General features: G+C 40.4%; 1 protein-coding gene across 5 annotated transcripts in view; it reads right to left on the reverse strand.

The window, feature by feature from the left end:
- The window catches only part of LOC140466734 (ATP-binding cassette sub-family C member 9-like), a 190,225-nt gene that overhangs the window by 120,835 nt on the left and 56,668 nt on the right, over positions 1–12,722 (reverse strand). For all 5 annotated transcript variants that reach the window (XR_011955272.1, XM_072562268.1, XM_072562265.1 and 2 more), the window contains exons 7-9: positions 8,838–8,885; positions 6,690–6,854; positions 934–1,089 (exon numbers count right to left, since the gene is read on the reverse strand). Coding sequence is in view for 4 of the 5 variants with exons in the window: in XM_072562268.1 (XP_072418369.1) it covers positions 934–1,089; positions 6,690–6,854; positions 8,838–8,885 (369 nt within the window). In the remaining variant the exon portion in view is untranslated. The remainder of the gene's footprint in view (positions 1–933; positions 1,090–6,689; positions 6,855–8,837; positions 8,886–12,722) is intronic.

Below are 12,722 nucleotides of genomic sequence, written 5' to 3' on the forward strand. Positions count from 1 at the left end.
TACCAGGTAGTATTTTGAACTCCGAGGGCACCACATGTCTAGTTATATTCTAAAATAAAATATAAAACAAAGAACTGCAGATGCGAAACGGTAAAACAGAAATTGCTGAAGAAACTCAGCAGGTCTGGCAATCTCTGTGGACAGGAGGCAGAGTTAATGTTTCGAATCCTTCTTTTCAGCCTTTGGTACATTCTGAAGAACGGTCACTGTACTCGAAATGTTAACCCTGTCTCTCTGTGCAAGACCTGTTGAGTTTCCCCAGCAGTTTCTGGGGTTTCTTTTCTAGCTATATTCTGTCAGGTTCAAACAGTGAAGATATAGGGATAGCTAAGGGAGAACTGGTTGACTAACTCTGGAGATTCTGAAATGATTAAGCAGGACCATTGCTCAGGCAATTTGACATGAGCATGTCTGGGACCTGTTGAAAGGATCTGTTGGCTGTCCAAAAGGACATTTTTCAGTCTTTGCTTTCCTTCAGTTTTAAGGACTGCGTGTAAAATGTGCAGTTACAGATCCTTGGCACCATAACTTCCAAAGGCTTTAGTGCCATATTAGTCCAAATAAAGATGCAATATTGTTCTGTGAGATTAATCCTCTTGTATCACGTAAAGCCTGAGGCAGGGACATAAGTCAGGTGCCAACGCAAAAAGCATTACAGGAACTGTATTAATATAGATTTACTTGACTGCTCAAGGTACCCAATGGGTTTCCAAAAACAATAAAGTCTGCAACAGGTCTGTGCCAACATTGAGAACAATTAAGTCCAAGACATTCTCTTAAGCAAGCGAACTGGCTCAGTATACAAGCTTGTTATGTTTGTTTAGAAAAGCAACCTTCAGACTCTGACGTGCAAAAGTACCCTTTCCATTTCCTCTATAGGTTACCTGCTTGACATTTCAGGGCTGTTAGAAACATCTGATGTAAGTACTTTACCTGAACTGGCATGGCCCACAGATTAGGACAGAGGAATAGGAACCACATCAACTGGTTTGTCTCGATGGCAACAAGGTTATTGATTTGGCCCAAGGTCACCTCTCCCATTGACATATTGGAGGTGGAGAGACGGAGAATCTTGTTGTAGATCATAGCCTAGAGAAAATCGAGCATAAACAGATATTATTTTCAAGGAGAATAGACAGATTTCATATAAAGCGAAGGGAGCTGATCAATCCTGCTTAAACAAAGCAGCAATGCTTAATGTTTAAAAGAAAATTGTTGTGAAAATCCTGGGGCCTACTGCATTAGACACCAGCTTCATAAACAGGCTACAAGAGCTTAAGCCCCAACTGTAGGATGACACTAGTGCAACGGTACTGTTACTAGATCAGTAATTCAGAAAGCCAGGTAAATGGTCTAGTGCCAAGGGTTCAAATCCCACCACGTCGGCTGGTGGAATTTGAATCCAATTAAAAAATTGGGAATATAAATCTAGTCTTGGTAATAAAGAACATGAAAGTAATGTCCATTGTCACCGAAACCCATTATGTTCACTAAGCAAGGAAATCTGTCACCCTCATTTGGTCCACATCCACAACAGTGTGATCTCTGAAATTGCCTTACCAAGCCACTCCGTCAAGGGAACACATCATGACAAGCAGCAGCACTGCTGCCTCACAGCACCAGGGACCCAATTTCGATTCTACCCTCGGATGACTGTCTGTGTGGAGTTTGCACACACTCCCTGTGTCTGCGTGGGTTTCCTCCGGGTGCTCTGGTTTCCTCCCATAGTCCAAAGATGTGTAGGTTAGGTGGATTGGCCAAGTTAAATTGCCCATAGAGTCTAGGAATGTTCAGATTAGGTGGATTATCCATGGGAGGTGCTGGGTTACAGGGATAGGGTGGGTCTGGGTGGGATGGTGAGTATAGTCTTGATGAGTCGATTGGCCTGCTTCCACACTAAGTAAGTAATCTAAACACTGTATGGATTCTGTGATCTTTCCAATGATGCCCATATTTTGTGAAAGAATAAATTTTTTGAAAATAAATTCTGGGGACGAAACAAATTTACTGCATTGGTTGTTCTCGCAATGTGATATCTATCTATGTCAGGTTCATTGATAGACTCAATGTATTTTGTGTTATAAATTTTCTATGTTCTATGTTAAAAGTGGGCATTCTGAACCTGACAACAATCTATTTAAATTTGAGGGCCTTGAATTCCCTCAAACAGTGCAGTCGGCAAGTCACACCGAAACAAACATCAGTTTCCATGGCAATCATATCTGATATTACATGCACCAAGAGTCACTGTCAGGAACGCTCACATATTCCATAACATCAAAACCGAGATAAACAAATTACACGAGCAAGTTGTGTCCAAGGAAAATGCAAAACGTAGGCAGTGTTCTATTAAGTCATTTAATTCTTCATACACGAGGATCATATGAAATGTAGTAACGCCTTCAGTTTTACCAGCCATTTTACTTGAGGCCCAGTGGATGCACTCAAAGGTGCAGAGCAAAAAGTGCAGGTCAGAATCGGGAGGATTTGTAAATATCAAGTTAGCAGAAACCACCTTATTGCATACACATATATAGATTTTCCAGAATTAGTGCAAAATGCAAAATTTCATAATGGGTGCAGAAATATTAATGAGCAATAGAGGCTTGCAGTGAATGGTATAGTGAATATTGAAGACAAGGAAGCCCAGGCATTGTGTAAAACACTCATTCATTAAAATTTCTTTTTTTTTGCTGACAAGTAGCACAATGCTAACACTATGCTGAAATATAACAGAATTGGAGGCTAATACATTTTGGGTCCTCTAAATCACGCAGAATAGCATTTGCTGGTTGTTAAGTACAAGATTGCTGCAAAATGGCAACTATGATGTTTGGCAATTAGTCCCCTATTAGGAATAACAATAACAGAACACTTATACCACGTCTTCAATAATGGAAAATGTCTCAAGGCCTTTTGCAGTATTATAAACACTCAGTATTTGATTGCTAAGCCAATTAAGGAGGTAATAAAAAAAAAGACTAAAATCTTGGTCAAATGAGGTAAATTTTAATGAGCTCCTGGCCTAAATATACCTCTTAGTTAACATTATTAAATTTACTGTTTTGGTTGTTCTCGCAATGTGATATCCTTCTATGTGCAATAAGACTAGACATAGCAACAGAACGAGGCCATTCAGTCCACTGAGTCTGCTCCAACATTCAATGGACTTAATAATCATCCTCAATTCCCTTCTCCTGCCTTTTCCCAAATAATTTTTGATGCCCTTACTAATTAAATATCTATTTATTGCAGCCTTAAATCTGGCTGCTTTATTTACAACAATAAATATTAACCAAAAGGACTTGATTGGTTGACAAGGACTTTAGTAATGAAACATGCAATAAAAATGCAAATTAATTCTTGAAGGAAGGAGAAAGGGTGGAGAAGAGGAAAGGTCTAGTAAATTAGGGCCTAAATACATAGGCATTTCCTTCATCCTGCCTTTAGAGCTTAAGGCCTACTGGTGCATAGATCTGTAGGAATTCTATGGTCAACCACAAAAAAAAAGAATGAAAACCTTACCTAAAAGAAAAGTGTTTCTTAAAAGGAAGGTTGTAAGGATGGGACTTATTGTGGATTTATGTAAAATCCAGTCAAAGAAATACACTGTGGACCTTTTCAATTTGTCAGGAAATGTTTCACAAATATCAATGCCTTGTAATAAAGAATATATTCGATAAAAGGTCAGAGAAGTAGACTTAAAAGTTTCACATTATTGACAGGGTTTGAGACTTAAATATTGGAAACGAAGCAGAAAGTAGAGAAGGAGCACGAGAGTCAACACATATTGTGAAGTGCAGCTTTATGAGATGAAGGTCAGTATACATGTTTAATGAAATCATCACACTGAAGTACCCCAATGTAGCAGAGTACTCACCCCCATATTGAGGATGTACCCACTGAACAAAGCATTAGATCATTGATTATATTGCAAGCGTTAATCAGCAAGGGCTAACTAAGGTGGTTTTCAACTACTGAAGACTTCACCAGCTCAGGGGCCTCTGTAGCTGAAAAATGTGTTGCTGGAAAAGCACAGCAGGTCAGGCAGCATCAAAGGAGCAGGAGAATCGATATTTCGGGCATATGCCCTTCTTCTGGAAAATCCTCTATAGCCTCTGTAGCCCACCTCCACACCTCCCAGTACCACCTTCATTAGCCCTCACCTCTAAGTGGGTTGAAATTAAGAGTTACAAACAGGGGGAATAGCTTGTTTTTACAACCATACAGAAGAATGTCTGATGCTGTTCTGTAGATCCATCAGAACCAGAAACCTTTCTCAACCTCAACAAAGTGGTCAGTCTTTAAGTGGGCCTATAAAACAACAACATCAACTTGAAATATTTAATTCCAAATAAGTATTAGGTGAGGTGACTAAAGCATTGGTTTAGTGGATTGTAAAGGCCATCTAAAAAGGAAAAAAATGAAGTGTATCATTTTAGGATAAGAATCTCAAAGTTTAGGGCTGAGACAGTTAGAGGCACAGCTATCAGTTCTGGGGATGAATTATGTGGACCGTGCCCAAGACAACAAAGTTGGGAGTTACTTGAGATCTGTAGCTGTTTCTTTATCAGAAGCTCGGCCAAAGGTCTGCTTATTTATGTTAGTGGGGTTCCTACTACAGGGAGAAAGTGAGGACGGCAGATGCTGGAGATCAGAGTGGTGAGTGTGGTGCTGGAAAAGCACAGCAGATCAGGAGGAGCAGGAGAATCGACATTTCGGGCATAAGCCTTTCATGAGGAATGAGCCTGGGGTTCCTCCTACAGTCCGATGAACTGTTGGTGGTGATCTGGGAGCAGCTCAATGGAATTTCCCAGCCATAATTTCCCAGACATGCAATACTGGTGAGGAAGGAAAGTCAGGTGATGGCAGCTTATAAAAATATCCGGACACAGCTGGGTTGAAGGTAACTTTGAGAGTCTTTGATTTGAGAGTCTCTGCTGTCCATTTGCAAGTCTCTGCTGAATATTCAGAATTGAACCTTACAAACTGCTACATTCACATAAACACATGCTCCAGCAGGAGCTACTAGTTAACCATCAGGACTGGGAATCCTTGTTATTTGTTTCGAAAATTTAATACTTGACACATCTTACACCCCCACTGGAGGAAGAGTTTCCTGCATTCAGGAACCAAGTGATTAAAAGAGCTGGTCGTCACATTGATGTGGCACTGCTGTTAAAAGAGATCTATACAATGAGTACTGCTACCTAGGTCATCAGCATTTATTTCCATCCTCTATTCTAAGACAGCAATTACATTGCTTCTGAGTCAGCTAAGATTGATCTAATCGTCAAGCCATTTATAAGCCAGGGCAGGATCGTATCTGTTTGCATGTCTCAGCTGGGTTTCCCACTTTGTAACATTGACAACTCTTTATATGTACTTTGAGCCAAAAAGGTGTGCACTCAACCCCAGTCTCATGCTCCTAAGTATAGCTGGTGCTTAGGCTACACTTGTATGAGTTGTCACCATTAGATATTAAACTGTTTGTCCTCTCCACTAGATGTAAAATACACCATGGAGCTATTTCAAAGAACACAGAGGAGGTTATCCTGCTGTCCTGACCAATAATTATCCTTCAACCACACCGAAACGTGAATTAGTTTTCATTATCACAGGGCTGGTTGTTGGTGCTCACAGTGTAGAAGCTGACAGCTCTGCTTTCAACATGACAAACAAGTGACTTATATATGAAAGAACTGAAACCAAGATGGTCATTTTAAAAGCTAACATCTTCGATACATTATCTGGGCTGACATGGTACCTATTATTAACGTTCATTTGAGAACATAACTTTAAAAAAGTTCTGCGATTTACTATGAAAGAACTGAAACCAACATGGTCATTTGAAAAGATGGGAGACTTAACAAACAATCCAGGTCTTTTTCAATATATAATTTCAGTAACATCACACTGTAAACTTTTGCTATAAATTCTGTGTCTTACAATCTTATTCTCCACAATCACCTGATGAAGGAACAGCACTCCGAAAGTTAGTGCTTCCAAATAAACCTGTTGGACTATAACCTGGTGTTGTGTGATTTTTAACTTTGTCCACCTCATTCCAACACCGGCGTCTCAAAATCATGACAAACAAGTGAGTACACTTGACAAGTATTTGATTGGGTGTTAAGCACATTGGAAAGTCTTAAGCTCATGAAAGGCAATACGTAAAAGCAAATCCCTCAGTACAGCTCACTATTTACTTATTAAAAGGACTGAAAAGGAGAGGGCACAGATTTAAAGTGACTTGCAAACGCATCAGGTGTGAAGTGACAAAACACAGAGGTTGGTCTGGAATACGCTGCCTGGAAGCAAAATCAGTTGAGGCTTACAAGAGGGCATTGTGTGTATTTGACAGTCATCCAATGCCTAAGGGTATAGAGGAAAGGCAGGAGAATGACACAAAGCCATGATGCACATTTGGTGCAGCCTTGATGGGCCAAATGGCCTCCTCCTGCACTGTAACAATTCGGTGAAAAGACAAGCGAATACCCACTGTTAAAACATTTAGTCAACCCCTTTAAGATTTTGCTATAACATTATTTGGAACAGGTCCCACAGAGTTCTCTAAGACAGGTTGCAGTATTTGCTGAAGTGAACCATCTTTTGACAAAAGTAAAACATTATTCGAGTCCGCAGCAGTTAATGGGGTATAATGTAGCGCGACTTGATATCATACACACCAGTAAGGCTCCACGCAAATTGATGCCCGTTTCTATGGCCACATAGTAGGATGCTTGTAAAAACGTTCTCTGTAATATGAGAGCGAGGAACAGCAACACTGCCAGAACATGAACATTCTCCAAAAATTCTTTTGATGACACGAAATAAACGCCCATAAATATTACCTAAAAAAGGAAAGATTTCAGTTGACAGTAAGAGAAAAGCGTGATTACCTTGCAGCCTGACGTCTGTCAGACATGTGCAAAGCATTAAAAGGATTCTCTCTGCCACAAGAGAAGTTCATCTGATTTATTTTAGAAAGAATAACATTTCAAACAGGAAACATTAACTGTATTTGTCATATACATTTTCCAAAGCTTGTTTCATTACATACTGCTGGATGAATGATGAAAAGTGCCTTTGATTGGTCTCACCCCAAACTCATTTTCCACACTTCATCTATAGTCGCTGCTATTCTGTAATGTCTGAAAGTTAGGTCTTAAAACAAAACAATTGAGCTGTCAGTTGGATCAGTTCCTTTTTCCATGCGGTAATAACATGCAAGTAAGGATAACAATCCATTTTACTGCAGTGCTTCACATCGAGACAGCTGTTTAAGCCTTGCTTTTAGAGGTGCAATTAGACAGTATTTTAAACACTTGCCAGTTAAGAACATCATTACATCACTGGAGTCAGACAGAGAGCTGTATGTTTCCTGTGCACACCTTTTCTAAGCTAAGGCTTTCAATGCAAGACAAAGGCATCCTTTCTGATTATACCCATCGATCTATGATCTACAGATAAAGGAACTGAACAGCAGTGATCAAGCAATGGACAAAGCTGGAAGCAAAATTCCCATTATTCTGTTGAAAGACCTCACAAGTTGTTAGGTGTCTATTCTTTGTCACAGACCTGGCTTGAGTCTAAGATCTTTAAAGAGTCACCTTTACTGACATACTTTTGTGTGCATCATTAGTAAGTGTGATCTCACTGCTCTTACTCAAGATTCTCTTCATTCTCTTGTCTATGCACATGTCAGTCGCAATCATTTGAATAGTGTCAGTGTTATCATTTTATCTCCAATTATTTTTCAGTGGGATGAGCTGAAGCAGGTATGGAAGTGTGAATAGGATGGAATCTTCTTGTTTCTCATTGATATAACTACTTAGTTATTGATGGACACAAATCATGATTACTACCTGACCCCAGTGAGCTCCACTGGGACCCTGTTCAGCTCATTCTGCATCTTCCATATGAGAGCTATTCTCTGCGGCAGAGAATGATTCCCTGTAAGTGTAAGTCACCAATGGACACGAAGCAATGAAACCAGTGGCCGGATCACAACATGGGAATGAAAGGGTCTGGCCAGGGAGAAAGGCAGATTAAACTATGGTTGAAATTTGAGGATGGTGGCAGGCTAATTTACCGCTCTGGCTACAGCGAAACAAAAAGTTCAACATTTGAATGCCAGGTTGTCAATTGACTTAGCTTCATTCAACTGCAACTGTTTGTTAACAGGTAATAGACTGCAAGAGCACAGCACCTAATAAAGACCTGACATTGATGGCATTGGACTGTACAGGTGTCCATTTATATTTCTGCTTAAGGTTCATTCTTGAAATATGATGTCCTTGGTAAAACTAGAACTTACTATTCATCCTCAATTGTTTTGAGAAGGTGATGATAGGCCTAAACCAATGGGCACAGCTTGAAGGAGCAGTTAGCTAGGTTAGGTTACTCAGCACAGTCAATTACATTGGTGTAGAACTGGACCCATATAGGCCAGACCATATAGGAATAGCAGGTTTCCTTCTCTGCAAGATATTACCAATAGAATTTCACAACAATCCAATTGCCTCAGAATCTTTATTTCCATATATCGGCTTCATTTATTAATCTTTTAAAAGAAAAACTAAATTCAAATTTGCAAACTGTTGTGGTAATATTTCAATTACTTTTCTTGGGATTATTCATCCAGGACCTTCCAGATTATTACTGCACTGAAATAAACACTAAACTACCATGCATGTACATCTTCATAGAATCACCGTGTCTGAATTTGCTGGGCTTATAGTTACTAATGGGTTGAAACTCAGTCAGTCATTCATCAGGTTCCATGCACATCTTTCAAATTGTTAGTTGCTGTAATAGACGACTAATTTACTTACTTTATCCGTCTGATTTGTGTTGCCCACCATGGTAATGGTTTCGTTAACCTGAGGAAAGTTGTACATTTAATAAACAGCCTTCACGAGGAAAGTTTTAATTTTTTTTTGATAGATTGACCCATTTTACCAAAGCTTTTCACTCAAATTCAAGTTTTAAATGCAACAGTCAAAAGAACTCCCATTTCCTTGATGCAAGTTGAGAAATCAGCCAGGCAGTTTTCAGCTAACTGTCAGTCATCATTAATTAGTGCATCGTCCAATGGCAATATCTCTATCAGAGTCCACATGTCAATCAACCAATCAGCACTCTCCTCTCATGTGTTATAAATGCTGGCTTTCCTTTGAATTGGCATTCCTACAAATTGTCCAGATGAGAAAGACAAAAATATTTTGATAAAAAAAAGTATTTTCCAGCAATGTTGTGGTTCTCCAGGACATTGGTGGGGACACTTTTGGAATATTGTATTCAATTCTGGTCTCCCTCCTATAGGAAAGATATTGTGAAATTTGAAATGGTTCAGAAAAGATGTACAAAGATATAAGCTGAAGGGTTTGAGGGAAAGAGAAAGGCTGAATAGTCTTGGGCTGTTTTCCCCAAGTTTCAGAGGCTGAGCCTCTGTAGGTGATTTTATACACCTTTTAGAAGTGTATAAAATCATGAGAGGCACGAATAGGGTGAATAGCCAACATTTTCCCTGGGTAGGGGAGTCTAAAATTAGAGGACACAGGTTTAAGGTTAGGAGGGAAAGATTTAAAAGGGACCTAAATGGCATTTTTTTCACCCAGAGAATGGTGTGCGTTTGAATTAGCTGCCAGAGAAAGAGGTGGAAGGCTGTTAAAATTACAACATTTAAAAGTCATCTGGTTGAGTACATGAATAGGAAAGGTTTAGAGGAATATGAGCCAAATGTTGGCAAATGGGACTAGATCAGTTTAAGCTAGGAGGTTGGTGCAGATAAATTGAATGAAGAGTCTGTTTTTATGCTGTACAACTCTACGGCTCTAATCAGGATCTGTAATACCAAACGACTGTTTTACAAACACTGTTACTGCTGACGCCAATTAGCCAGGTGTCAGGAATAGTTACTGTGCACATATTATTTTGTGCCTGAGACATTGCCACAGCCTAATCAAGTTCGTATACCTTTAATTTTTAACATTGCAGAATTGATTGGTGGCACAGTGGTTAGCACTACTGCCTCACAGTGCCAGAGGCCTGGGTTCAATTCCCACCTCAGGTGACTATCTGTGTGGAGTTTGTGCATTCTCTGTGGCTGTGTGGGTTTCCTCTGGGTTCTCTGGTTTCCTCCCACAGTCCAAAAATGTGCAGGTTAGGTGAATTGGCCATGCTAAATTGCCTGTAGTGTTAGGTGGGGGGGGTGAGTTGGTGTGGACCTGTTGGGCCGAAGGGCCTGTTTCCACACTAAGTAATCTAATCTAAAGTGTTAAAACTTCTTTTAAATGCGTTGTTTAGAATCACCAGCCTTTGGGAGTGCATTAAAGGTTACTGATTTCCAGTGTGCCATATTGCAGGGCTAATTCTTGGGTTGATATGAACAAAATATCAGAGAGTTTAGTCAATACTTGTATCAGGTGTACTTTTCTAATGTAACACCTTCTGAACAAATGTTTGATATTTGACAGCAGAGGGACTACAAATTGATGGAAAAATGCTTGATTAAGACACACTCCTTGCCTTCCTCTGTCTTTGTGCCATTGTTGAAGCAGACCTTGAGTGCAGTGAGGGCAGGTGGCAGATTCACTCATTCATTTGTAGGCTTGAATGGAACTCAGTCTCTAACTTGCAGTTAAACCTTGCTACACCTTAAAGTCTTAGATATTGGCGATAAGGAGATATAAAGAGAATGCATGACTTAGAAAAGGGTGGATGCTGGGAAGTTGTTTCAGGAGACTAGGACCCATGGGCACAGACTTAGAATTAGTTGGGGTCAATCTAGAATAGAAATGAGGAGACATTTCTTCAGCCAGAGAATGGTGGGCCTGTGGAATTCATTGCCACAGAGTGCAGTGGAAGCCAGGGCATTAAATATCTTCAAGGCAGAGATAGATAAATTCTTCATCTCGCAAGGAATTAAGGGCTACGGGGAGTGTGAGGTAAGTGGAGTCGAAATGCCCACCAGCCATGATTGAGTGGCGGAATGGACTCGATGGGCCGAATGGCCTTACTTCCACTCCTGTGTCTTATGGTCTTATGTGGACTTAGGAAATGCACACTATGCAATTGCAGTATCACCAAACACAGTCTTTTAAAAATGGTTGTGATACACATGCTTCTTAGTATTATATAATCTTTAATAATCACGTGATTTCTTTGCAGTTAACGTCTTGCCCTGAAAATGTGGAACTCTGAAGACTTCAGTCCCACATTCTGGAGAGTGTCTTGCTTTAATGACATGTCTGAGCCAGGATCAACTTTCAGGGTTAGCCTCAGTTAAAACAAGTTAGTGAGCCTTCCTGAGTTAATCATGCCCTTAATAGGCAGCTCACTGATTAGCCGAATGCAGAAGAATTCACAGGGAAGTGGCAGCCACTACAAAAAGGCTGGCTGCAATAGCTTAAGGGAGAGATGCACTTTCAAGCAGTTCATAGCACAGACTGAATTGCTGAACCAGTGGTTGTCATGATTTCCTTCAGGGTCTCTGATTCCCTGATACAGCCCTGGAAATGCTCACACAGGAAATTAGGAGTAGACTGAATGTTCTCTGTCCTCCTAAAGGGTTTCAGGTTCTGCAACAAATGAGTCAACATAAATGTAGCAAAGTGGCACAGCACAGCATTGTCCCACTCTTTATATCTCCTTACTGCCAATATCTAAGACCTTAAGGGCTGGCAAGGTTTAACTGCAAGTTAGAGACTGAGTTCCATCTGAATGAGTGAATCTGCCACCTGCCCTCGCTGCACTCAATTAACCAAAGCATCAACTTGTAGATTTCCACATTAGGCTAAAGTTGTGGTCGGCTTCTACTAACTATCTGTCAGACACAAAAATTTTGGCTGACATTCCTCCCTGCACCTCCCCGCTACTCCACCACCCCACTGCACAGGCAGATTTCTGTAAAAATCACCAGATCTGGAGCAAACCTCCCTTTTTGTCTCTCAGATCACCATTAGAAAATGCATTAAAATAACTAAGCAATTTTTTACTGTGGGTGTAACAGGGGCTTTAACTCGATCAGAAGAATAACTATCATCAATTAATTGATCTGATCAAGAAAAATTGTTTTACATTTGTGAACATCGTTATTGTCCTCATTCTAAAGCGTATGGTAAAACTAGATTATCTCTGAAAACAAAATTGTTTGTGACAGTTCATCTTCCACCTTGAATCCACAGTTTATGTCAATCTTTACTCTCTGTAAAATGTTAATGTAACTTGATCATTTCACAGAATCCCTACAGTGTGGGAGCAGGTCTTTTGGCCCATCGAGTTCATACTGACCCTCTGTAGAACATCCCAACCACACCTACCCCCCTACCCTGCATTTCCCAAGGCTAATCCTCCTGAGCCACATATCCCTGGACACTGGGCAATTTAGCATAGCTAGTACACCTAATCCAAGACCGTGGGAGGAAACTAGAGCACCCAGAGGTAAGCCACACAGACACAGGGAGAAGGTGCAAACTCTGCATTAGATAGTCGCCCGAGGCTGGAATCGAACCAGGTCCCTGGCGGTTGAGGCAGCAGCGCTAACCACTGAGCCACCATCCCACCTAAAGATGTTGCAATATTCATTTCCTGCTTGGCTAGCTGTGAGAATTCTTCAATAAGATCGATTGCTTAGGTGGTTTGATGTTGTCTTTGGCTTGATACTGAGAACTGCTATTAAAGAATGCAACAAGTACTTGCAAATCAGAAGAGTTGCA

This window comes from Chiloscyllium punctatum, chromosome 44 (assembly GCF_047496795.1).
Source record: "Chiloscyllium punctatum isolate Juve2018m chromosome 44, sChiPun1.3, whole genome shotgun sequence".
Classification (NCBI taxonomy): domain Eukaryota; kingdom Metazoa; phylum Chordata; class Chondrichthyes; order Orectolobiformes; family Hemiscylliidae; genus Chiloscyllium; species Chiloscyllium punctatum.